This window comes from Brassica rapa, chromosome A03 (genome assembly GCF_000309985.2).
Source record: "Brassica rapa cultivar Chiifu-401-42 chromosome A03, CAAS_Brap_v3.01, whole genome shotgun sequence".
In the NCBI taxonomy this organism is placed as follows: Eukaryota; Viridiplantae; Streptophyta; class Magnoliopsida; order Brassicales; family Brassicaceae; genus Brassica; species Brassica rapa.
Genome location: NC_024797.2, coordinates 17,552,235 through 17,579,115, shown reverse-complemented (window position 1 = coordinate 17,579,115; position 26,881 = coordinate 17,552,235). Strand labels below are relative to the sequence as shown.

Below are 26,881 nucleotides of genomic sequence, written 5' to 3'. Positions count from 1 at the left end.
GGAAAATGCTCATGTCCACCGACGTCTGGCGTCCTTTCTGCACCAAAATCTCTAAGTTGTGTCTTCAAATCTTTCCCACGAATTTCCGGAGGTGGACTGTCAAACACCCTCTTGTTCTTCGTAAACAAATTCCTACTTCTACGATATGGATGATCTGGTGGTAGAAATCTCCTGTGACAGTCAAACCAACACGTTTTCCTTCCGTGTTTTAGTTGGAAAGCATCAGTGTTATCTTGACAATATGGACATGATAGCCTTCCATGCGTTGTCCATCCAGATAACATACCATATGCTGGAAAATCACTTATTGTCCACATTAGTACTGCCCGCATTTGAAAGTTTTCTTTACACGAAACATCGTATGTTTCAGCACCTTGAGCCCATAGTTGTTGCAACTCATATATTAGTGGCTGAAGAAACACATCAAGTGATCTCTTAGGATGCTCTGGTCCGGGAACGAGAATCGAGAGAAACAAAAACTCTCGTCGCAAGCACAAGTTTGGGGGTAGGTTGTATGGTGTAAGAATGACTGGCCATAGAGAATACTGTCTTCCACTCTTGCCAAACGGGCTGAAACCATCAGTACATAATCCAAGGTAGACATTTCTTCTCTCATACGCAAAGTCGGGATACTTTGATTGGAAATGCTTCCACGCTTTTGCATCTGAAGGATGTCTGATCTCACCATCTGTTGAGTGCTCCGCATGCCATCTCATTGGTTGCGCTGTGCGTTCAGACAGATACAGCCTCTGCAACCTTTCCGTCAAAGGCAAATACCACATCCTTTTATATGGTACTGGAACTCTTCCACTCGTATCTTTATAACGAGGCTTCCCACAAAATTTGCATGAAACCCGCTGTTCATCCGCCCTCCAATAAATCATGCAGTTGTCTCTGCATACATCTATTACCTGATACGATAAACCAAGACCAGCTACGAGTTTCTGAACCTCGTAGTATGAGCCAGGAGCTACATTATCTTCGGGTAGAATACCTTTTACATAATCAGCAATCGCATCCACACAGTCTTCAGCCAAATTATAATCCGTCTTAATGCCCATCAATCTTGTAGCAGATGATAAAGCTGAATGACCATCTCTGCAACCTTCGTACAATGGTTGCTTTCCAGCATCCAACATATCATAAAATCTCCTAGCTTCGGCATTGGGTAAATCTTCCCCTCTAAAATGATCATTTACCATCTGCTCAGTACCTACACCGTAATCTACATCCGTTCTAATTGGATCTTCTAATCTAACCGCTGGCTGAGGTTCGCTAGTACTACCATGTTCATAATCAGTTTCTCCATGATGATACCAAATTTTGTAACTTCGTGTAAACCCACTCAAATATAGATGAGTCCAAACATCCCATTGTTTAATAACTTTTTTATTTTTACAATTAGAGCAAGGACATCTTAACATACCTGTTTTTGCTTCCGGTTGTCGGTGAACTAACCCCATGAATTCGGTTATACCTTGTTGGTATTCTTCCGTAAGCAATCTCGTGTTCGGATCCAAATGAGGTCGATCGATCCAAGAACGAAAATAATTTGAAGAAGACATGTTTTTTATGAATCAAATTCGTGTGTAAAGAAAGTGAGAGGGAGGATGAAGATATGGAGTGAATGAAGAGGAAGAGGGGTGCTTGTATTTATAGTTGAAATCCTGCCGACAGTCCGAGGAAATTCCGACGGAATTCCGATGCAAACGGCTAGTTCGTCGGAATTTCCTCGGAATTTTTAAAATCCCCCAACGGCTCTCCAACGGCTCTCTAACGTCTATAATATTTCCTCGGAATTCATCGGTTTTTTCCGAGGAATACTAGTTTCCTCGGTATTCCGTCGGAATATTCCGACGAGATGAATTTTCCTCGGAATTCCGTCGGAATATTCCGAGGAAATTCCGAGGAAGCCAAATTTTGTGTTTCCTCGGAATTGCCTCGGAAATTCCTCGGTATATTCCGAGGAATTCATTTTCCGTCGGAACGTCCGTCAGAATACCGCTGTTTTCTTGTAGTGTAAATTATATTTCACAACAAAAATTTATTTTTTTCTTAAGGATCCCAACTTCGGACTCACCATTGTACACCTATTTTTCACAAGAGTCCTTAACAATTAAAAAAAAAAAAAAAAAAACAAAAAAGATTAATCTAATCCTAAGGACTCCACAATGGGTATCACCATTGTGGGTGCTCTGAGCTGAGTTGTATATATTGCTTGTCTCTGTCACTGCCACTTCTCCGCAAACCCTAAAAACACTCTCTCCCTCTTTCTCTCTCTCTCTCTGTCTCTCTCTCTCTCTCGACTGTAAATGGCGACGGTTTGCGTTAACAATGTTGGTACTTCGCCGGAGAAGAAGCTATCAACGGCGACTTACTCTTGTAGAAGCTCCAAAATGTCAGTGATGAGCCAAAAATCTCAACCGTCGGATCCTAAGTTAGAAAACGAAGATCCTGTAGACTTTGAGTTTCTTCTCGAAGATCCCGTGACAATGTTAACCGCCGACGAGCTTTTCTCCGACGGCAAGCTAATCCCACTTAAGTTTTCCGGCGCGGTAAGTTCGAGAGAGAAGCCTATAACAACGTCTATTAACACGGCGGCGAAACCATGCCGAAGACTAGAGATGGAGAGTTCTGATCCTTACGCCTTCTCTCCTAGAGCTCCTCGTTGCACCATGAGATGGCGTGAGCTTCTAGGCCTTAAGAGACTCACCAAAACGCCAGAAGAAGCGTCCTCGCCGCCTTCGCGGTTGTCTTCTTCTACTCCAAACTCCAAAACGGCGTCGTTTAGGTATTTACTCAACCGAAGCTCCAAATCTTCTAAGGACTCGGACATCTCGGAGACGTCAACGTCCATCTCCTCTTCACGTCTCTCCCTCTCCTCATCCTCTTCCTCCGGCCACGACCTCGACGACGCTCCTAGGCTCTCTCTAGACCACGACAACAAACCAAACAACGCTCCAAACCCGTTTGCTCAGTCACGTGCCCACCACCACCATCTTAGGAAGCTACGACGTCATTCACCGTCTGATAAAACGACGGAGAGGGTGTTAACGGTGACGGCGGATAGTCCGAGACTAAATGCTTCGGGGAAGATCGTGTTTCATGGGCTCGAGAGAAGCTCTAGCAGTCCAGGTAACTTCACAGGCGGACCAAGAATGAAGCATCACCATGGGATGCCGAGATCTCAATCTGCTAATGTGAGAATCACTCCTGTTCTTAATGTTCCTGTCTCTTCCCTCCGTGGTGGTGGTTCGATACCAGGTCTCACCTTTGGCCAGCTTTTCACTTCTTCGTCTGGGAACAACATTACCAAGAACCGTACCAAGACTTGAACCGACTAGCTAAACCGGATTCAACTTGTACTTGTACCGGCTTTAGTAGCAAAGAGCTTCGTTTTAGTGGGGGTGGTTTCATCAGATGAGGTTAGATTTGGGTTCAAAATGTAAATAAAGAGAAATATATGATTTTCTATTGTGGTTCTGCATGGAGCGAGTTGTTCGAAACTGGAGAAAACAAGACAGTCATTAAAATACTGTAGCAAGAGTAAGAAGTGCTTCCCATGTTCAGAGGGTTTATATTCGAAGATATTAAACCACATGTTTAGATAATATAAAAATGTTTTGGCTCGTTATCGACGTACCATTGTACTTTATTAGTAATTTAGTATCATACTTGTATTTACACTTCAGGGGAGCGACAGCTTTTGTTAATTTTATCTTAACCTCCCTATAAAAAAAGGTTAATGATTCTGCATGTTAGAGACAATCCAAAATGCAAATCTTCTCCGTATCGGCTTACTTCATCTACTGCACCCTAGGTATTATTTTATAGTCAGTGTCAACTTAGTGTAATAATTTGAGTGAAGAGACAGCTTTAACTGTGGTTGGTCATGTGTTTGGTCCAGATCAGGTATTGCTACATATTTGATCTCCAATGCGTATATTATTGCATACATTAATTAAGGTGGTCAAATGGTATGCGAGACCTGATAATGTGCTAAACTATTTTTATTGATTTTTTCCTTGAAACAAAACCACATTTATATAAGAAAGAAAAAATCAGATCAAACAATATTTTTTTTAGGACTGGCTGGAATACCCGATAAAATACATGAAGAATGCGTATATCATTTGTAAACCATGATAAATATATAGATTGTTATAGACTAGACATGTAGATTTTAAAGTATAAGGACGCTGGTCGCCTCAAAATATAACTTCAAGCCATGAATATCATATTTAGATCATTTCTAACGGTTCCTCGTTTTGATGAAAATATCAAAAACAAGAAAAAAAATTCCAGAGATACACTATTTTGAGGGAAGATGAGTTTATGAATACTATTCTTTGAAATTTGAAAAAATACTATTCATAAACTCATTTTAGTGTTAAACTTTTATATCTATAAATTAGTCCTTGAAATTTTTATAATTTGTTTTACTAAAAATATTTAATATTTATGTTTTTTATACTTTTACATTTATTAATACTTTACTAATACAGTTATTTATGTAAATTATTATATATTTTTAGAGCTAAAATTATATGTATATAATGAAGATTTAGTTCAAATAAATTTTTATTTAGGTAAAATTCGTAAGTTTTATAAAAAATAATAAACATTTTGGTATTAATAATAAGTAGTACTAATATAATATATTTAACAAATCTTTTTGAAAGGAAAAATGAAAAAAAAAACCATTGGAACAAAATACAAATTCATTTTAAATTTACTTTCATTTCGAAAGAAGAAAATGAGATAAACTATCGGAGATATAGTAGATACCCTTAATTAGAAATAATAGAACTTGTTTATAACCAAGAATGGTCAAAGCGTGAAGAAACATGTCAGTAGCTGCATTTTGTTCGAGTAAATAAAGACTGGTTCCAATAATTTTTTGTCTCTATATAAATACATCATCACAAATAAAGGTTGTTCGTCATTCTCGAAACATGGTGTTTTCAATCCCATCCGTTGGATATTTCGTTCGTCTCCACCTCTCAGTTTAGTGGCAGTAATATCAGCGTATATCACAGAACAAAGATGGGGGCTACAAACACGTATAATTGTTCCATTACAAAAACACCACTCCAGTATTTGAATGGTAAGTGTAGGAGTTCGCCCTAGCTTCATCTTCTCTCCCAGGCACGAAGACCGAGACAGCCGCATCTCCAGAATGAGCTTCCCCTCCGGTGCTTTCCCCGGTGACAGCTCCACTCTCTGATGTCATCGTCTCCTCCTCTTCAGTGCCGCCGTGTTTCCCTTCACCGGCGAGAGACCTTTTCTGACCTGTTTGAGCCTGCAATTTCGGTTGTCATCCCGCTTCCTTTCCCAGCACTGACGACGCAACCTTTGCAGCTCAAACTCACGGTCTACCCTCCTCGGCGAGCCCCCTCGCTCATGGATCTGAGCTCCCGACCTCCACCTCCGCTGGAGCCTCCAGACCCACCGGATCCACCGGATCGAGCCACCTCTTCACAATCCAAAACCTTCACCGTCATCGTGCCGTTCTTTCCACTCGAGCTCGTTTTGGTAGATCCGAAGAACCTTCTGGTTCTCTCGGTCTCTCACTCCTTGGCTTATGCGTGTGATTTCGTCAACCTCCTCGTTTCAACTTTACTCAAGCTGAGGACTCTTGAAGTTTTTGTTGTCTTGTTGGATGGTTTGAATTTCACCAGAGTCGGGTCTAGAGTCACTGCACATGTTCCTCTCTCGACAATTTATGTCAATCCGGCGAATCCGGCGACCAATGTAGGTGGGACTCCACTCCGGCGACCAGATCTGTTTTTTAAAAGGTCGAGAAGACAATCATCCTCCAGCGACATTTCTCTCCCCCGCTCCATCCTTTCCATCCCCCATGTCTGGCCTCCGCCTGAAGATCCATGCCATCAACCACCGCAAACATACCTTATCTCACAACTGTTTTTAAATCTGGCGTCCGATGTAGGTGGGAATCCACTCCGGCGTCCAGCTTTGAGCCATCTATTTGTAAAGTTGGCGTCCGATGTAGGTGGGAATCCACTCCGGCGTTCAGCTCTGAGCCATCGAAAGCTAGTAAGGTCATGTTGTCGGCGCACAACTCTCATTTCCTCCTCTGTCGTGGAGAGTACTTTATTACCATGTCTTCTTTCTATGAATGGAGAAAATTTCTCGGATTCTTTTCCGAGCTTTAATTTCAGTTTACTCACCGGTTTGTTACCTTGTGGAGCGGTCTGTATGGGGCCTGAAGGTGCAATCGAGACTACTTTGGTTTTACTCGTTGGTGAGGGCTGTCTCTCAACGTCACTTGTGACTATTTCTCAGCGGTCCGACTTTGTCGTGAAAGCTTTATCGACGCATTCAATCTTAGTATTGAATTCGCTGTCAACTTCATATGAAGATTTATCATGCTTGGTTTTATTTGCTAGTGTAGTTTATGAATTTTCTTCAAGAGGATGTTTAATTCCCTCTTGGCTTTGTAGTCTTTGAATTTGAAGTTAATGAAAGTTTGTGTTTCAAAAAAAAAAAAAAGTATTTGAATGGTAAGTAAATGGAGTATAAATTTTGCGACAAAAAATTATTGCTACTAGCTGGTGATATAACGACAAGTATGTAATAAATCCATCGGCGTTAGCTGAATTAATAGAAACGTCTTAAATTCATTAGAAAAAACGATGTACACAACAATCAAACTTCCCATCGTTGCACACGTAACAAAACTATGACAAAATGTGACATAACTAACTGTAAATACTTTATTACATTAATTTTTTAAAAACATAGTCTTGAATTAAGAACTAGACTTGGAGTTCTGGATTGATGCTAATTCTGATTAATATATACTATTAGAATTTTAATCACTGTAAAACTAATTTATAATCATATATGAACGTGGTTTTGTCACACAAAATAATATACTAATTTACATAGTATGAGCATGTCATTTGATTATAGGTTTAATATGCCATATGCATGTACATAATATATCAAAGCAGAGTACCTTCTCTACGGTCTTCTTGACTAACTTTTGAATCTATGGGGACCCATAGTCCTCTTGGTGATTATTTGGATTTTCGCTGTCACATTCGACTAAAAATTAGAACGTACGTCCAGTATAACTACAGTTTTAATCACTGGATATAGAAAAATTCAACCACTTATTTCTAAGTTGCACTCAATTAAAGGGATGTTCTCACGAGTTGCATTACTACCCAAAATATTTAAAATAATGAAAGTAGCTAGTTATCTATGCCTCAACGAGTTGTAAATTAAACATTAACTTGAATTCATGTTTTTTTTGCCGTTATATTTATCTTATAGCTTAATTGAGCATGCAGTATTACATTTCGAAATGTTATAATATGTATATGCATCAAGGGACAGATAGCAAAAAAGCATATAAAATACTATATATATAGTAGACATTGAAGGGTAATAAAAAATGAATGAAGTAGGGGAAATGAAGGAGAGAACGTGAAGGTGGGCAGTCTTGCGCCCTCTGATAGATTATCTATCTCCTGTTTGATTCTCATGGTGCTTTTATTCAAATGTCTTTTTTATTCAAATGTCTGTTTGCTCTTTATATATCTTTTTCTATCTATTATTACGGATGTCTCTGCATGATATATTGGGACATAGTGTCACGACAAGTGGCCTAACTCCTAAATAAAGAAGGCCGACATGAAAGGAGGTATTAGTTAGGAAAATATACCGAGTTTAGTATGTCAAATAGACTTAACATGTTATAGTTTTCACTTCATAGAATAGTAAATACATAAAGTCCAAAATTAATAGTCCAGTATAAGACCCTATAAACCTAGCTAATCTACATCTTACTGGTCCTGTGAGATTGATTTGAATTATATACGTTACGAATTTATAATATATATGGCCGGAGACACTACCCACTCTATGAACTAGGACAATGCACGTCCTTATCCAAATTCGGCAACAATTGACAAACTATATGATGGATATATCAAATACAAAAGAGCTAGTAATAATTTCACGGCATTAAATCAGTTTGGTGGTAGCCCCTCTCGTTTGACCGATACTCCATCCTTTTTTATTAGACAATAGGATTGTACACATAAATAAAAAAGAGTTATAATATTTTTTTTTTATACTTTCAAAACAAAAATATCATTGATTGTCTAACTAACCATAATTCAACTAATGGTATCTACATGACTACATGATATAAAAGTCGTATAATATAAATATTATTAAACTTTACATTGATTTTTTTTTAACTTGGAAAATGTTTCTCTAAAATGTAAAGTATACTAAAAAAGGAGAGAAGATTATATACGATTAGTTCTGTTATGAGCATGGAAAATCTATATCTTTATATATACACACATTGGCATTTAGTGAATATGAATGAAACAAGGGGACGCATATATTGGCTGCAGAAAAACAAGAGGGCAGCTTGAGCTGGGTTCTTAGCTGTCGCTACAGTGAACTAATTGCCACATCAAATAGTAACCATTTATTGCTTTAACTAAATTGCACAGTGTGAGGAATGGGAAGCAGCAAAAATACAAAAACAAAGAAGAAATAAGCGACAAAAATGTACAAGTGATTGCAATGGGAATGAAGATGTATTACTGTTAAAGTCAAAACCGGAACTATGTGTCGATGTGTAAGAAGCAGCAACACTTTGTTATGTATTTTGTCTTCTTCTCATATCTCTAGCTGTACATCTTACATACTTTCTTGTCTTGTTTTTCATCTCCTCTACCATTTCTTGTCGACACAATCTAAATTAACAACAAGAAACTAAAAAGACTTGTTTAGTCGACATGAATCATGGTTGATGGAAGGTTACGAGCACTTCGTGCTAATTTTGTAGTTTATGTGTATTAATGTCGGTTAATTATGTCAATAACTGAAAGTAGGGAAAACTCATTATAGTGATGAAATGCGTCCCAAGTGTGTCGAGAATGCAAATCCCTCTAGAGGCATAGACACTATTTGCACCCAGTCAGAACAATCTCTAACACTTCATCGAGGCGTTGAACAACTTTTATATACTCTATTGCCCAAATCAAAATCTCACATTTTATATGTAAAACAATATTTTTTCGGCTCTTCATTGTTCCCATCATTGGTTCTTCATATTTTTTTCACTACAATACCAACCCTGTCCTGAGAAGATATCTAGATCTTTCCAGTCGCCATCCACTTGACACAGCCTATAGCATTGGTTTGCAACTTTGCATTCATTAAAGTTGCAGACTCTAAGTTGGCATCATTCTTGTTAAATCTTCTCTACCATTTATTCCTATAATTACCTGCTTATTAATTACACATCCTTACATGGGCCTTCTTAGGCCCGTTTAAAATATTAGGGCCTTGTCCAATTTTAAGCTAGGGGAAGTAGAAACCCTAGCTATATATAGTAGAGAGACGAGTGAAACTCAGCTGAACATCCCAGCTCGGCGATTTCACGATGAGAGCCAAGGTACGAAAACTTCCTATGTATTCTTATGCATTTGAGTCTCTTACTTATAGAGAACAAATATACATCATTGCATATATAGTTTCGTTAGGATTGATGATACATCAGAAGCTTAGATCTCAAGTTACAGTTCTTGATTCTGTCATTTTCTTGTCTAGATTTAAACGGAAACAAACTGGTTGGGTTTATGACATTGTTTTGTGTTTGGTCGTGTAGTGGAAGAAGAAGCGCATGAGGAGATTGAAGAGGAAGCGCAGAAAGATGAGACAGAGATCTAAGTAGTCTTTGTCTTGCTCTATCTTCTAATCTCTGGTGGTTGCTTTCTAGTTTCTTGAACCGTTTATGTTTTGTGTTTTGAACAATCATGTGTAGAACATGTTATTTGCTTACTCCCTTTTATTATCTACAAAGCAGAGGTTTAATATTAGGCTTCAATGTTATAAAATTTAAGTGCAACACCCTAACCATTGATTGAACGATTAAGAATTGAGACGTAGCACACACCTTCTCGATTCTCTTATAATACCCTTTCTCACATTAAAAGAAAAGAGGAGAGAGTATATACAATATAATTGACTCGATGAAGAAAATGAAACTGATGATGATGCTAAGGGGATGCAAGAGCGTCGTCTAAATAATGGTCAAGACAGCCCACCAAAGTGTTGTTTCATTTATTTTTGAGACTTGCATTGTATGTAGGCAGATAAATAATGGGCCTAGCGATGGAGCCCTCCTTAGATCTGGTCTTGATCTTATCCAGCCACTGGTATATGATTCAAGAGATTGGTGCAAGACCTCTGGCTACTATGCAGATACTCACTCATGGCAAGAGAGCTGAGAGTATAGACCTGAGATTTTTTGATAATAATGTCCCTTTGAGGATTAGTGATATAGCGTCCTCCGTGTTATCTGTCTGCTGTTACGTCAGGCCTTCGTTTTATGGAGCATGGCCTTGAATTGCTGTGAAATATAATAGACCGCAAGCAAAAAAAATATTATTGGCTTTACTAGATAACAGTAAATAAAACTCTCATAAAAAATGGCTGATAATTTACATATTTTAAAATTGGCTGGAAGCATATGTTTGTATGGCTTGTAGTCAGGGCCGCTAGCATTAAAACTAAACAGAAGACGAGTAGCTTCCCATGTATTCAGATCATGATCACCAACTTGACAGGAGTATACTCTCGTTTGTGAAAGCATACAAGGCAGGGGTTGCACATTCAGGGATATACACTGGCAATGGACTTTAGTGGATGCGGGTCTTGGTACTCAAGAGGATGTTGTGTACCCAGGGCTAGCTCTTAATTTACCATCCAGTTCTGATCTCTTGTTTGCCTGGACTGTTCCAGTCATTTTCAGGGTCAGTGACTGCACAATGTGTATGAGCTATGGAACATCAGAAACGAGATAAAGCTAACTTCCTTGGTTGGATTCCAGTCCTAGCTTATTCATAAGTAAAATAAATGAGATATGAAATGATCGAAAAGATAAGACTTGGAAATAATTAAGATGGACCACTATAACATACTTACAAGAGTTGTCAAACTGGCATAGACCAGTAGTAATCATTTACATATTAAAAACATGTCGCATTCTAATGATAGGTACATAACGCAGAGTGCCAAGAAAACAAATGTCACAGTCTCACATTGGTCACATCCCACGGAATCAGTCGATGTAATTTATGAGCTACTAGGCTAGACAGACGCACACATGTCTCTGCCTGTATATATATCAATAAATTTGTATTTATATCAAGTTGTATGGAGCAAACAAGTTTGGTTGGGGGGAGTGTGATGAATTGGACAAGTTAGTGTAATTATGGAGGAGTAGAAGAGAGGGACACCATCCAAATAATACAACGCACATCTACCTTCCTGTCATCATTTTATTATTATCTCGCCTTTTTGTACAATTTATTTAGTTTATGTGCGTTACATTTCAGACAATTAATTTTGTTATTTCACATCTACTCATACTAAACATGATTTTTTGTTCCAAAGATATTTGACATAAATCGACTGAGAAATGTGGTGCAATGGAATTAGAGGAGAAGGGCCAATCATTTTCTGCCGACCCTTATCTTTTCTACACATGTTTATGTACTCTCTTAAACTTGACAGTGAATTCACATCTTCTCATCGTCTCACAATTTATGTATCAAGCATTTTAGTATAATCTTTGATATGTATTAATCCTTACATGCATTTAGAAAAGACCTATCAGTTTCAATCGTTTCTGTATATGTCAACATGTGTGCAGTGGGTGGGAGGGTGAGGTGATCATTCTCTTATCTTCTTCACCCAAGAATTTTATTATTTCATCAGCCATATGTTAATCAATCTTGGCAGCTGATTAGCACGTTAGTTAATTAATTTTAATATGACAAGGTTAGTACATACAAGTCATCGATAATTACGGCCTGATCTAGAAATTGCCTTGGATTCACGTAACTTATGTAAGACTTGAAAATTCATATGATATCTTTGCTGTTCTACTCAAATTATCACTTTATCAGATAGATTAGTTGGGTCCACATGGGTGGGTGCATGAAATCGAGTGCAATGGTATACAAAATCGTAGATTATATATATAATTGTTGCATGGAGTGGAAAGTAAGGACCTAGTGTGTTTCCGATAGAAGTAAGATGTTGATCATGAAATCGATTTGCCTATGCATGCACCTCGTTTCGCCACCAAAAACTCCCACTTAAGTGACTTAACATTCATAGCTTTTAATACCACCATAGCTTATAATTCTTATATAGTGATATATATTGGTCTAAAATGATTATAATTAAATTAAGTGGTTGTTGTCTTGTCGAGTTATATGGGTTTGTTTGGTAGAGGTTTGAGTTGGTGCTTTTATAAGAGTGGAAACCTATTAATCTTGAAAAAAATGAATTCGTTTTTTCTTATCGTAAAAATACAAAATATTTTTGGAATATATTGCTGATGGAAGTAACAAAAAAAAAATGGAAACACATTATTGAGGTTTATGGATTACAATGACACATTGCTCCACTTTCTCTAATACATGTGATGCCATCTCGAGCCGTATCCAATTCCTTGCGATCAACCAACTTTCCGATAGCTTAGCTTTCACGTATCTTGTGTTCGTCTATATTATACATGGCATTCATATTACATATATGGGATGTGCATATTCTTTACCTTTATATATATACACAACAACTACACAATCTTAAATTCTTAATACATCTGTGTATCGTATAGATGACGACGTCTATCAAGAATATATGGTAGAGGACCTTACGAACACTACACAATATTTTACGCATATAGGGATGATTAAAACGAGATTCCCTCGATAAAGGACTAATGAAGTTTGTTCCATATACAAAATTAGATGTGCAATTATGTTTGGATGACATTGTGATTCTCAGTTATGGTGAGAGGTTGAGATGATGTGAATAATATAGATCAACGACTTTTGTAAGTTCAACTAAAGAAACGGAAAGAAAATGTACCCCTGACCTACTTTGCCTCAATGGAGTGATTTTGCCCTCAAAAGCAGGCAAAGCCAAAACCACTGACCTACTTTGATATTATTTTTTGGTTCTATTCATTTTCTTTAATGATTTCTTCACTAGACACATCCTGGGTAAAGTAAAGCGAGATGATGAGCATGTTGATATCATTATACTATAAGCTTAAAAATTAAAATAATGCAGACGTGAGAGTTGAGACTCATTCAAATTATCTTCTTTTTTATCTGATGCTTATGCAAGTCTTATAGCTTAATTATGTGGGAATGTGTCTTTTTAGAACGAGCCACTGCTCTGGCTATTAGACAACTTGTATTTTATTTATTATCTTTTGTGAGGAATGAAAAATGAAATGATAATGGTTGGATACTACGATGTCTGGTGGACCCAAACAATAATAAAATGCCTGATTCGAGTATACGACTAATAATATAAAGATAATGGTCTGAAAAGTTGATGAGGCAAAAGGCATGCCCATCTTAATGCGCTTGCTATGCTAACCTCGTGATTCTATGCCTCCCTTCATGTTCTTGCATTCCCAAACTACAACTTTATTTATCTGCTGGTGGCTTATAATAATGATAGTGTGCATCAAATATAGTTAATCATTAAACTGTAATAATTCATTCGTCATTAGTTTATTTCTTCATTGGCTACATGTGATCGCCAGAAAACAAGTTCTCCACCCGCACTCAACAAAGAAAAAAACTGTAAATTGGTGTAAATGAACAAAAATACTGTATAAAAAATGAACTAATCGTAATAAATTTCGTATGGTTCACCTTGCATGCGTGCATCTCAGCATCTGCATATAGCTATATGATCGTGTAGAGTTTCGACGCGATAATTCATCCAAAATTATTTGTTGAAATTTGGAAGAGTTGGGTTTATTTCATTAATAGCCAAACGCGCTAGCAAGTAGTAAACACATAATGGAAATAAGATAAGCACAAGATTTAACTACAGAATGAAAACGATTGCTTGTTTTATCAATCAATTAAAACATATTTTAAAACGATAATGTTCATAAGAAAACTTATATAGCTTTGACATTCGGTGCAGACATTAAATATTATGATTATCATTTATAACATATTAGTATTGTTCTGAGTTTTAGAGATCTTCAAGATTTTAATACAGCTCTGTTGGCTAAACAATTCTGGCGGTTAATAGATAAACCAGATTGTTTGTTTTCAAAAGTTTTTAAAGGACGTTATTATCGGAATACCGATCCTTTGGACGATCACAGATCATATTCATCCTCTTATGGATGGAGAAGCATCTGCTCAGCTAGATCTCTAGTTAAAAAAGGGCTAATCAAAAGAGTGGGAACAGGACAATCTATCTCTGTATGGACAGATCTGTGGATCCCCGCTCCTCGCCCGAGGTCAGCAATACCAAAAACAAATACTCAATTTTTAAATCCTTCATTAAAGGTGGAACATTTCATTAATCCGATTGACTGCTCCTGGAATGTAGATTTGCTTAATGCTTATATACATGCTGATGATGTGAAACTCATTAGAGGTTTAGCAGTAAGTAGATCCTACAAACTAGATACAGTGGGATGGAGTTTTACGGAGTCTGGTAAATATTCGGTTAAATCAGGTTTCAGAACTGAATCTTTATATCCAGATAGAGTGCATAGGAGTATTTGCTATGGACCAACTGTTAAACCGTTATTAGCCTTTTCTTGGAAACTGAAGTGTCCTCCAAAATTGAGACATTTTGTGTGGCAATTTCTTTCTGGCACATTACCAGTTTCAAAGAATCTTACAACTCGAGGGATTGTTTGTGATACACGATGTAGTATGTGTGGGGCAGAAGAGGAATCAACTAACCATGTACTCTTCGAGTGTCCCCCAGCTTTACAAACATGGGCACTTTCTAGGATTCCTTCCTCTCCAGCGATCTTTCCATTGTCGTCCATTTTCACTAATATGGATTATCTATTTTGGAGACTACCAAAGGAGGAGGATCTAAATTATTTTCCATGGATATTGTGGTATATTTGGAAGGCTAGGAATGATAAGATTTATTCAAATAAGGATGGCAATCCACAGGAGATATTGCGGTTGGCCGAGGTGGAAAGTAAGCTATGGATGGAGGCACAGTTAACCGTGAATGACCCTGGGGAGAATTCATATAATGGGAGTTTACAACAATCTGCGGATTTAGACCTGGAAGTTTCTAGAGTTTGTTATATTGACGGAGCTTGGAAAGAGGACGACATATTTACGGGACAAGGTTGGTTTTGCAGAAAGAGTGGATCGACTGATGTCATGATGGGGGCAATGAATCTTCGTAGAAGTTTGTCACCCTTGCATGCTGAGTTTGAAGCACTAATCTGGGCAATGGAATGCATGAAGACCCTCCAATTTTCTGACGTAGTGTTTGCAACGGATTGTTCTCAGCTGGTGAAGATGGTGTCGACACCTGATGAATGGCCTGCTTTCTCTACACATATAGAAGAATTCAATCGCAGTAAGACTTTCTTCCTTCAATTCCGGATCAGACATATCCTTAGAGCACAAAATACCTTGGCGGACAAGCTTGCACGCGGTGCGAGGAGTTCTCCTTCAGCTTTGCTTTATGTCGATTCAATCCCACCGGTTTGGCTTGCTAGACCGGTTGGAGTTTCTAGTTAGTTTTAGTTGATGTTGTCAAAAAAAAAAAAAAAAAAAAAAGTATTGTTATCGATCATTGGTCAAAACTTATTTCATTATTAAAGTATCATTTTGAGTAAAGGTCAACAACAGTTAATAAACTATGTTTAAACGGACAAACTTGGAAAATATCAAACAGTTTAGTATCAAACTAGGTGTTTTGCCCGCACATGCGGATATAATCATCTTACGAATACTTATTATTTTATGTTTTATTAATCTAAAAATCGGCATTATAAAACTCTAGTTGGTGAACATGTTGAAGGAAAAAAATTATGGTGAATTCTTTGTTCCTCAAAATTTATATCAGTTATGTTAAAATTTTAGTTAAATTATTGAAAGGTATATCTCACTTTTTTTCTTCTAAATTCCTCATAGAGGAATGAATTTATAAGAAAAAAAAAATTCCTATGCAATTTTGATAAGGAACAAATTGAACAAAAATTCATTTTTTTTATTTTTTAATTCCTCAAATAAAATTTTATTTTGTTCATCTTTTTCATTATTCTAGTGGTCACCAACTAAAGTTATAGTGTTTCACGGATTAAACTTAAACTGGTTTAAAGTAAAAGCAAGAAAATTTGTTTTGAACTCAGTCACAAGTTAAGTTATTATTTATGATTTTAAATAGTTAAATCAAACATCAAATTATTTATATATTTCAAAAAAACGTTCATCAAACTATGTACTTATTATTGTGTTAAAAGTTTTAAAACACTCGTATATTAGAAATAATTTAGAAAATATCTTTATATAATATTTTTGTTTTACTAATATTTAATTATAAATTGTTTTGTTTTATATGTCATTTTTTAACTTTATAATAAACAATATTGTTTTCAGATAGCAACACAATATATATAAGACTTCTGTTAACTTTTAAATATATTTTCACAATTTTATTATATTAGTTTATAATTAATTATTTAATATAACATATAAATTTAATATTACTAAAATAAAATGCATGTTGTATTATATATAAAATTTGGGTTTTGTGAAAATTAATAAATACTTAGTTAAAAACCAATAATAAGTCAGTGACCTATATAAATTTTAAAACCTAATAAAATATGACAAATAAGAAAATAAAATTTTTAATATAACATATAGATTTAAATATTATTAAATCAAAATTCGTTTTTAAATATTATTAAATCAAAATGTATATAACATATAGATTTAAAAACTATTAATAAATTAATGATTCAGTTTAAACCTAATTAAAACATGACAAATAAACAAAATTACCTAAAATCATAGAAATCATGACAAATAAGCTAAATTACTTCATAAATAATGGTATAGAAGTGTAAAACTAAATACTTTTCGAGAGAACATATACCCATATAATTCTCCACCTAGCTAAGTTGAACGTAGGACACCACAAACATTTTCCTTGATAAGAAGACATTAATAAAACAAATATGAAAAGATGTTCACAAAAGAAGAAGTTTTAACGTATATAAAACGTCAGCAATCAATTTTTTTATTTAAGATGGTGAATATACGCCAAACTAATGATAATAAGAGAAAGAGACTAATTAATTAATTTTCTTACTAATGTTCTTCTCTCAAGTTTTCTCATTAAACTAAAATTAAAACAATTAAAAGAATAATGCCAAGCTGGCACTTCAGACGTGCTCATGCGACCCTCGTATCCCGGCAACTCCATCACACGTGGACCATGGGTCCCACATTTTAAGAGTCCTGTCTTATTTGACACGTTGCATTGTCAGTGACCGTATGGTATCTAGTCGTCTGCCCATTTACGGATTCCCGTTGGAATCTGACGGGCTACTCTGTTGAAACGGATAAGACGCTACTCATTTTTTTGTATTGTCCGTTTTTACATTTATATAAAATACAGTACAATAATATTAATTGATTCTGAATTTTCCGAGCCTCTTTTTTTGAAATTCATGCATGCAAAGCATTTAATTCGCAGTTAAAAAGGATAAAAATATAGAGTAAATCCTAACATTGGCATGTATTCTATAATATATGCAATGTATGCACGTATGATTTGGGAACTACGTTATTTAATATGGTACTGGCATGTTTCAAAACGATACGGTAAGTAATAATTTAAGATTGTCACAAGACACACAACTCTTTCACATGAGCCACCTCTTTTGTAGGACCATAATTTTGGCATTTATATATCAGCATTTACGCATGTATAAGTTCATACATACAATGAATCTTCCACGGTTACTTACACCAAACATTATTGTAACCAATAAAGATTTTATCAGTTGTCAGTTCTGACCAGTGAAGTTAATGACGAAGAAGAAAACATGACAAGAGAGTTGGGCGAAAGAAGAGAGAAACAAGAAGTTTAAAGTTAAAAACCAAAGAAAGTAAAAGAGTCAGATATAGATATTATGATTTTGACCGTAACTCTGAGCCAAAGATTTACATGTGTCATTGTCAAAGTTTTTTTTTATCATGAAGAAACGCTGGAAAAGGCAACTTCTTTAATGGTCACTGGTCAGCTTGATAACGTAAGAATCCTCAGGCTTATTTTTTAAAATTTTAATATTCTAGCTTTTTTCCAGTAATAAAATATAGTAGTAGAGAATAGAAAACAACAAAACTGCAATAAATAAAAAAAATAAATTAAAACACATCACCTCTTCCCCTCTGTTCTCTATAAATTGGCAGACAAGGGCGTCTTCGGTTTTGCTTTAAAATTTGCTTTTAGTTTTTTTTTTCCTCTCTACAAAACCATAATTAAAAACCCCACAACCTCCGTTACTTCTTCCACCACCAGCTTTCACGTTTCTAGAGGTTACATTTAATAGCTTTGAACCACTCTCTCAAGCTACAAAACGTCGATGGCCGTTGAAGCTCACCATCTTAATCCTCTGTGTTCTCCTAACGTCGCGGGTGATTTTCTTTACAGAGACATGATGCATCCACTTGAAGCAAACAGTTTCGTCTATAACAACCAGATCAGATACGGCAACGTTCCAGCAGCTACGACGCCGTTTAACCCGACCGCGGAGTGTCAAACTTCTCTGTTGAATCCAACTTACAACATCTCACCGGTTGATTATTTGGTTCACCAGTCTATAAAACCGACGATTCATTCCGTTGACAGCTCCGTTACGTTCAACAGCGAGAATAATGGCAACAACGTTGACTTTCTTCGTCATGGTTCCTCCTCGTCTCTGAGAAAACGCCGTAGAGAAGAATCAGTCCTTGTTAGTCCTATGCCAAGCCAGAAACGTAGCACTGATCCTCTCATGTTCCTTGGTCAAGACTTGTCTTCTAACGTCCAACAACACAGCTTCGATATCGACCGCTTGATCTCTAATCACGTAAGCGATATATTACATATTTTTAGACATAATATTTTTGTCTGGTTCATATTGACTCACGTTGGTCGACAATATTTTATTAGGTCGAAATAATGCGACTGGAGATTGAAGAGAAGAGAAGGACGCAAGGTAGGAAAATAATGGAAGCTATCCAACAAGGTTTGATGAAGACACTAAGAGCAAAAGACGAAGAGATCAACCACATCCAAAAACTAAACCTCTATCTCGAAGAGAAGGTTAAGTCTCTATGCGTAGAGAATCAGGTATGGCGTGACGTGGCACAGTCTAATGAAGCCACCGTGAACGCCCTACGTTCAAACTTACAACAAGTCCTTGCCGACGTGGAACGTAGGGAGGAGCCTACGGCGGCTGACGACACGCAGTCTTGTTGCGGAAGCAACGACGAGGGTGATAGTAAGGAGAAGTGGAGGTTAGTGGGAGAGGCGCAGGATACGATGACAAGGACGATGTGTAGAAGCTGTGGAAAAGGAGAAGCAAGTGTGTTACTGTTACCATGCAGACACATGTGTCTATGCTCAGTGTGTGGATCTTCGGTTTACACTTGTCCGGTTTGTAAATCTCCAAAGAACGCTAGTCTCCATGTTAATCTTTCCTCGTGAAACTAACAATACTAAAAAAAAAAAAAAAAAAAAAAAAAAAAAAAAAAAAAAAAAAAAAAACTAACAATACTAGTAAATTGTAAATGTCCTAAAAATAGTAACTAGTTGAAACAGTTAATTTCTATATCTTGGATATAAAAAACTGTTCATTCTTTAATTTTTGTCTCCATGATGATGATGGAACACGAATCTTTGACATAAGTGTCAGTTCTTTAATTTCGAAGGGGTCGCTGAAAATCGTGGGTTAGGTTTACACCCACTTACCAATGTCTTTTCCCATCTTTGTGTGAAATTGCACCAAATAAAGGGACAAGTTTCGTGGTTCAACTACTAGTCTTTACTCCATATATCAACGTCACTTTCACGAGATGGGTTTTCAGTTCACTAGCATATGCTTTTGTTGAACCATTATTGCGTTTTTTTGTTTATATTCCATACAAGGAAAAAGATAAAGCAAGTGGGTATAAGTCGTGGGGGTATGCGTGACAGTCTATCAAACCAAAAGCCATTTCAACTTTTCCTCTGTACCGGAGTGAACTGATGCTGAAAAGACCAAGGAGTGGGTCAAGTGCAAGTTAGCTAGTGGCAGATTTTAAGCGCAAGTTAGAAAAGAAACCGAGGTTTGACTAGCCGTTAGGACATAGCACTGTACTGGCGCGTGGGAACATAACGGTGGCGGTAAATGGCAAAGACTGACGTGGAGGACGCGCGCAAATGTCGCTGTGTCGAAGAGAGTGGGTCCTATGTTCTGTAGTTTCCTAAATTAACGTTATCCAGTTTACTCTATTTTCTGAAAGTAAAAAAACAAAACGAGAATTGTAAAAGAAAAAAAGACAAATTTTTTTTTTTTTTTGATCAAAAAGACAGAATTATTTAAAATCAGAGTTTTATTCCTAAATTAACGGTAACCAAATTACTCTATTTTCTGAAAGTAAAAACAACGAGAATTGTAAAAGAAACAAAGACAACATTATTTTAAATCAGAGTTTTATTAGTTCTTTTGTAGTAATTTTTTTTTTGATAGGAGGCATGAGACAGAAATTTCTTACTTTTTTTTATTTAAAACTTAGACAAATTATAAGCAAATTCGTCGAGGTCTAAACATTTCATGAAAGTCTTCCAAAGAAACAGAAACAACACTCTATAGAACAACTTCAAAGAAATATAAACCAAAAGTTAGAGAAAATGCATAGTTATTTAAAATCAGAGTTTTATTCTTTCTTTTGTGGTAATTTGATGTGAACATAATAAAACTTTTTTAAAATTATAGGAATTCAGGCTAGAATCTAATTTTTTTGGCTCGAGATTATTTTTAATATCTTCGGTTGTTGTATAAATATTATTTTCAGCAGAAATCAAACTAGATGTATACCAAAACTATTTTTCTTTTGTGATAAACTACTAGGCAAACACATAGTTAGTAGTATAGTTTTATTTCAGATCAAAACTAGGTGTTTTGTCCGTATGTGAATATTTATTAGTTTAAATCTAATCAATACAATAAGCTATTATTTATCTTTTTAAACAATTAAATTAAAGATCAAATTACTTATATGTGATAAAGATTTTCATTAAAAACACTCAAATATTAAAAATATTTTAGAAAATATTTTTACCATATTGATATTTGATTATAAATTGTTGTATATCTTTATTTAAAAAATTTATAATATAAAAATATTATTTTAAGATAACAATACAATATATATGAATTATTTTTTTTATAAAATATGATATTATTAATATAAATTTTATTTTTAATTATATAATAAAATATAGATTAAATTTATTAAGATAGCAACATAGTGTATAATTTTTTTTAAATATGATACTAATATACAATTCGTTTTTAATTATATCTTAAAATATATATGTATAAATTCATTAAAAATAACAATTACATTGACCAGTCTAACTTTTAATACGAGAGTTAAAAAAATTAATTCATAAATAATAATATAGTATTTGAAATGCTCGAGATAAAGATAACAAGAGGCTGAGCAAATGTTTATTTTTGGACCAAAATATTCGTAATACTCGAGATAAGGATAACAAGAGGTACATATATTTGTAAAGCTTTTGGAGGAGTAGATTTGTACGGTGCTGATGAACTGAGATATTGATAAGATAGGTTTAAGAAAGGTCTGGATTAGAACATTAGAGCAACTCCAATGGTGTTACTCATCATTGGAATCCTTAACAATAAAATAATATATTTTTTTTTTAATTTTTTTTGTTTGAATAGTTAAGGACTCTAATCATATTTGTTAGTCCAATGGTGTTATCCATTATAGAATTCTTAGGAATAAAATATAATTAAATTTGTAAAACATTTAATAAATTTGTAAAACATTAAAAATAAGTAAATTTGTAAAACATTTAAAAAATTTTAAAAGTAAAAAAATTGTAAAAATAGTTTCTGTTACATTGTTGGTTTTACTTAAAAGCAAACATAAAGTTTCAGCGAATGAACTAGCAAGGTTACGTCTCTCGAAACTATATCTCCAAGTTATTACAACCACCATATAAGATAAAAGGGAGGGTTGGTGTCAAATTACTGCTTTCCTTACTTGCGGTTTATCATATATTTGATCCATGTGAGAGAGTACTAGTAGAGAAGCTTGTAAACAAACCTCTTGATATGATCAAGTATCAAAAGCCTTGCCCCTGGTGCTGGTGGAATGTTTACTTCTTGCTCTGATTGTTTCCTTCACCTGAAAGAAGAACAAAAACCCGTGGTAAGTAAAAAGATATGTATACTCTTTTTGTATTGGTTCATGAACAATCAATCAATCACCTTATACATTGTTCCTGACGCAACAGCGTAGCAAACAGCCCAGGAGAGTGCGTGTGCAGGCCTTACTTTCAAGCCTTTGCTCACAAAAGCGTACGCCAACCCACCACCTGAGGCTGAGACCATGCTGCAAAGTTTGTCAAAACCCAATCAGAAACAACGTCTGTAACAGGTTTTCATCAAATCAATATCACCCAAAGAACAAATCTTGAAGATTCTCAGACAAGGAAATATAAACAGGGATCAAAAAGTTGAGTGAAAAAAGAATGAAACTTTACGCAGCCGTAAGATCATCTTTGCTTCTGATTCCTTTCATTATGTGTTCAATTCCCAGACGACGAAACAACAAAGAATCGAATCGGAAATAAGAAAATAGCAAACCCAGACGAAAATCCTAATTCGATTAAAATCCCCAATTCGATTTGAAACCCTCATTCTAGTAAAATCCCACAATCGAACCGTAAAAATTGATGAAATCAACATGCATCAACTCCAAATGCAAAGATAATGAACTAAAACGCTCTGATTTATCTTCAACACCGAAGATCGCCGAATCACCTTTTGTTTCGTCGGAGGAATTTTTTTTATGTAATTGTCGCGACTTCTTTTTTTTTTCTCCTTACAAAACACGACCCTGACCCTCACCAATCGGACTTTGCCAACTCATCAAGGACCAAATCCTTAATCTCCTTAGTTAAGGACTCTTTCTTAACTTATGATTTTTTTATATTAATATTTTAATCAATCCCGCATAAGAATTAATGCTAAGGATCTACTTAAACCCCGCGTTGCGGGTGGTCTTAACTAACGTATTAAAATGTACTTGAATTGATAGATTGGCTTAGGAAAGAACAAAGTGAAATTAAAGAATCGATGCGCGTAAAGTAACACGCCTGTGCTGTCCCTTTCATATCGAAGACACGCAAGTTTTTCTAATTTCTATATATTTATTTGACTGCCTCCATTCCACCCAGCACAATCACCATATCATCTTCGTATATTTTAAATAGTCTTTTCGTTGTCAAATATTTCAATGCCAATATGTCTTTGTTAATCATTCAATGCTGTATTTATAAGCCATCATGCAATCAACCACGGCAGATCATCAAGTAAACGGGTATTAAAATGTTATGCACGTCAATGGAAGTTTGACTGGAATTATATAATAGTTTTGATATAGTGTAACGAGTTAATACGCACGTAAATGTGTAGGATCTTAGACTAGAGAGAGACTTCGAGGAACCAGGGACCGGTTTAGTTTGTTCGAAGCATGTGAAATGTAGTTGTTCACGTTCTCATTGACGCCACTTTTTAAATAGTTTATTATCGATGTTATCTTATTTCTAACATCTTTTGAAAAACAAATACTGAAACATTTATATCAATAGAAAGAGATCGTATAAAATTCACCGCTAGAATAGCGCTTTATCATTGATTAGGTCGTATATATAGTACAAATAATTTGAGCACGACTCTGAACTTATTTCTGGAATGGTCCCGGCTAAATCATCAATGGTCACATTATTATTGCCGTCTCTTCACGCTATTTTTGTAGTATTATTAACTTATTTGTTACTATTAAACAAGATACGGACGTCTGCAATTGTGAATCATCAAGTCAGGTCAAGCAATCAATTACTCGATCTTTTTTTTTGGCTTATTTTAAAATTTAAACGAACTACATTGACTAATTGACTAATTTACTAATTTATTCATCTTGCTTCTATCACATACCAAAGTCCACTTTAGGTTCTGATAGGGGACGTAAGGTTATGTATGCAAAACTTAGCTTCATCTTTCCTCTAACACATACTGAGAAGTTCTATAATCATATAATTGTTCTTGTTATTCATCTAAGACCTCAAGGCCTATATTTATACACATCAAATTTCCTAATACTATTGAATAGAGGAAACTACAATAATGGAAATATTCTATTCTAATGTCATCTAGGTTTGGGATATGTTAATATCCCAATACCTTCCCTCAAGTTGGAGCATACAAATTTTGTATCTCCCTCAAGTTGGAGCATACAAATTTTGTATGTCCAACTTGAACTACAAGTCTTCAAATTCAAATAGGTTGTTGGTTCTTTGTCAAAATCATCAGTTCGCCGGTTTCAGTTCGTCGAATTCAGTATTATCGGGTTCGGTTTCATCAGTTTCATCAATTCGAGGTCATTGTAACAACAGGAAAATTCACCATCCTTGTTGATCAAAGAAAATCGCAGGTCGATAGTTAGAGAAGTTGCAAGTCGAGAGATCGATTGTTCGAGGTTTCAGGTCGTAAGGTTGAGAGTTCGAGGTCGCATGTCGTGAGATCGAAAGTCGTGGGGTCGAAGTTGTTCGATGGCCGTGAGTGAATTCACATGTTTGTTAGGTCGACGTTCATTATTCCATGCCTTCACGTCATCATCCGGATCGTCGTCTTCATCTTCTTCAATTGTTTCCACCATGACCAAACTCTTCTAATTACCAGATACGGAAGCGCTATTATGGTCCACAAAAATCGTTATGGCTCTGATACCATGAGAAGTTCTATAATCATATAATTGTTCTTGTTATTCATCTAAGACCTCAAGGCCTATATTTATACACATCAGATTTCCTAATACTATTGAATAGAGGAAACTACAATAATGGAAATATTCTATTCTAATGTCATCTAGGTTTGGGATATGTTAATATCCCAATACATACCAAGGTGTACTTTAGGTTCTGATAGGTATGTATTTAAAACCTACTAATATTTCTTCTAATACGTGCCAAAGTTCACTTTAGGTTCTGATAGAGGCCGTTAGGTTATGTATGCAAACCTTACGCTCATATTTCTTGTAACACATACCAAAGTTCACTTTAGGTTTTGATAGGGCTGTAAAAATTGTATGCAATACGCAATGCGCAACTACACACCATTTCCTTTTTTTTAAGGAACAAATCATTTATCAAAGAAGAGATTACAATAGTACGATTTTATATAAGTAGTAAACTTGAATTGGCAACTCGAAGAAGGACAAATGGTGGAAGGAGATTGTCGGCAGAAAAAAGAAGCTATTTTGATTAGGGAACAAATCGTAAAAGTGGAGTCCACAAAGAAAAGGACAGGGAAGCCAAACTCGAGCATCTAAAAACTCTTAAAAACACTACACAACACACATCCACATCGCATTGCCGGGCCCACGCCATCTTTTCCTATATTTTTATTTTTTAATTGGGCCGTTTTTGGCCCACTTGAGGGACCGTTTCTCCTTTATTTCCCCTTCTCCAACACGTGAAGTTGATTCCAGACTTGGAACTTTCCTCGACTTCAATTTAAACATCAAACAAAACTCTTCATCTTATACATTATTATATTTTATAATCTATCAGTTATATATTATTGCTATCAACCGTGGAAATTAAGATGATGGGTCATGCCATATCGGCACGCAAGAGCTTAATCTTCTAGTTGTGTGAGTCACCTTCACCATCTGATAGAGTCACAATGAACAATTGATTTTTTTCTTTCTCAAATGAGCTTTCACAAAAGTCAATACAATACAATAATACGGTGACACATTAAACACTCAAAACAATACAATAGACATGAATAGTATAAAGAAAATTAGTTAGATTTTCGAATGGGATCACGTTGTAATATTAAAGTTCATCTTTTACTTTCAAAATACTCAATAGTTAGATGATGAACATGGTTCACCCTTTTATATATAAGACATAATATATTCCACAACTTGGTTTTGAATATTATCTATGACTTGACAAAAAAAAAGAGAATATTATCTATGAAAAAAGAGAGAAATTTCCACGGCAAAGACGGTATCAGAAAAGTTCGACGAGTTATTGTCATCATCATTTCGAAATTGATTGATTTGTGGGTCGGTTTTTCATTTGTTATCTAGCCTAACCTCTAACGATCAACGTCCCTACTTAATTAGTTATACATGAACATGTAAACATATTAAAAGAATAGTGCTTTTAGACAAAAACTCGGAGGAGACCTCACATTCATAAATGGTGAACCATGTCAACCATGGACCAACGATGATATCGATGGCCTTCTTTTTTTATATTTTCTTCTCTCTCAACCTTTTATAAAATATTCTACCTTTCATACGAAAGTGGAACCCAACTTTCGGCTTCTATCAAAGTCGTCCATAGTCTATGACGCAGTTAATAATTTTGTGATTATATTGATGGTTTGTTTCAGTTGAAAATTGTTGCACTTGTCATGTGTGATTGTGCATTTGACATAAGTTTTAATCAAATCATAACCATAAGAATTGGGTGTTATCAGACCTAACTTTATTTTACATATGCCCAGGTTACTAATCAAGTTTTAGAAAGAAGAATAACTGTTTTAAGATTTGAAAACGTGAAACAAAATTAAATGTTTAGAAAACACACATAAAACTTACGAGACGTGATTATGGAGCTACAAAGGGGCACAGAATCATCATTTCTGAACTATATTGTTCGTTACTTTCTCTTTGGGAGTTCATTTGATACTCCCAAACTAGAC

The 26,881-nt window shown here is 35.4% G+C and overlaps 3 protein-coding genes and 2 long non-coding RNA genes across 6 annotated transcripts; 4 read left to right on the top strand and 1 right to left on the bottom strand.

Annotated features, from left to right (window-relative positions):
• Positions 1 to 1,952: 1,952 nt before the first annotated feature.
• LOC103859479 lies at positions 1,953 to 9,872 on the top strand. 2 transcript variants are annotated; one of them, XM_033286439.1, is made up of 2 exons: positions 1,953 to 9,448; positions 9,662 to 9,872. In XM_033286439.1, the coding sequence occupies exon 1, from the start codon at positions 2,313 to 2,315 to the stop codon at positions 3,333 to 3,335; it is 1,023 nt and encodes a 340-aa protein (XP_033142330.1). In that variant the 5' UTR covers positions 1,953 to 2,312; the 3' UTR covers positions 3,336 to 9,448; positions 9,662 to 9,872. The 2 variants fall into 2 exon arrangements, with proteins under 2 accessions (XP_033142330.1, XP_033142329.1); XM_033286438.1 differs by having other exon boundaries at positions 3,344 to 9,448.
• A 5,187-nt stretch (positions 9,873 to 15,059) lies between these two features.
• LOC117132603 lies at positions 15,060 to 15,605 on the top strand. Its single transcript, XM_033287338.1, has one exon. The coding sequence runs from the start codon at positions 15,060 to 15,062 to the stop codon at positions 15,603 to 15,605; it is 546 nt and encodes a 181-aa protein (XP_033143229.1).
• A 2,629-nt stretch (positions 15,606 to 18,234) lies between these two features.
• LOC103859478 (probable BOI-related E3 ubiquitin-protein ligase 3) lies at positions 18,235 to 19,583 on the top strand. Its single transcript, XM_033286443.1, has 2 exons — positions 18,235 to 18,949; positions 19,033 to 19,583. The coding sequence occupies exons 1-2, from the start codon at positions 18,464 to 18,466 to the stop codon at positions 19,567 to 19,569; spliced, it is 1,023 nt and encodes a 340-aa protein (XP_033142334.1). The 5' UTR covers positions 18,235 to 18,463; the 3' UTR covers positions 19,570 to 19,583.
• A 612-nt stretch (positions 19,584 to 20,195) lies between these two features.
• LOC103859477 lies at positions 20,196 to 23,109 on the bottom strand. The gene is made up of 3 exons (XR_631244.3): positions 22,922 to 23,109; positions 22,367 to 22,490; positions 20,196 to 22,283 (listed from the first exon to the last, which is right to left on the bottom strand). It is a non-coding gene; the product is annotated as an uncharacterized LOC103859477 (long non-coding RNA).
• LOC117132424 lies at positions 22,150 to 25,948 on the top strand. Its single transcript, XR_004455990.1, has 2 exons — positions 22,150 to 22,307; positions 22,393 to 25,948. It is a non-coding gene; the product is annotated as an uncharacterized LOC117132424 (long non-coding RNA).
• Positions 25,949 to 26,881: the final 933 nt, after the last annotated feature.

Bases quoted from the DNA above. Each gene is read 5' to 3' on its own strand.
- LOC103859478 (XM_033286443.1), top strand. From the start codon at position 18,464: ATGGCCGTTGAAGCTCACCATCTTAATCCTCTGTGTTCTCCTAACGTC. The intron at 18,950-19,032 runs GTAAGCGATATA...ATATTTTATTAG, and splicing joins ACCGCTTGATCTCTAATCAC to GTCGAAATAATGCGACTGGA.
- LOC103859479 (XM_033286438.1), top strand. From the start codon at position 5,227: ATGTCATCGTCTCCTCCTCTTCAGTGCCGCCGTGTTTCCCTTCACCGG.
- LOC117132603 (XM_033287338.1), top strand. From the start codon at position 15,060: ATGGAGGCACAGTTAACCGTGAATGACCCTGGGGAGAATTCATATAAT.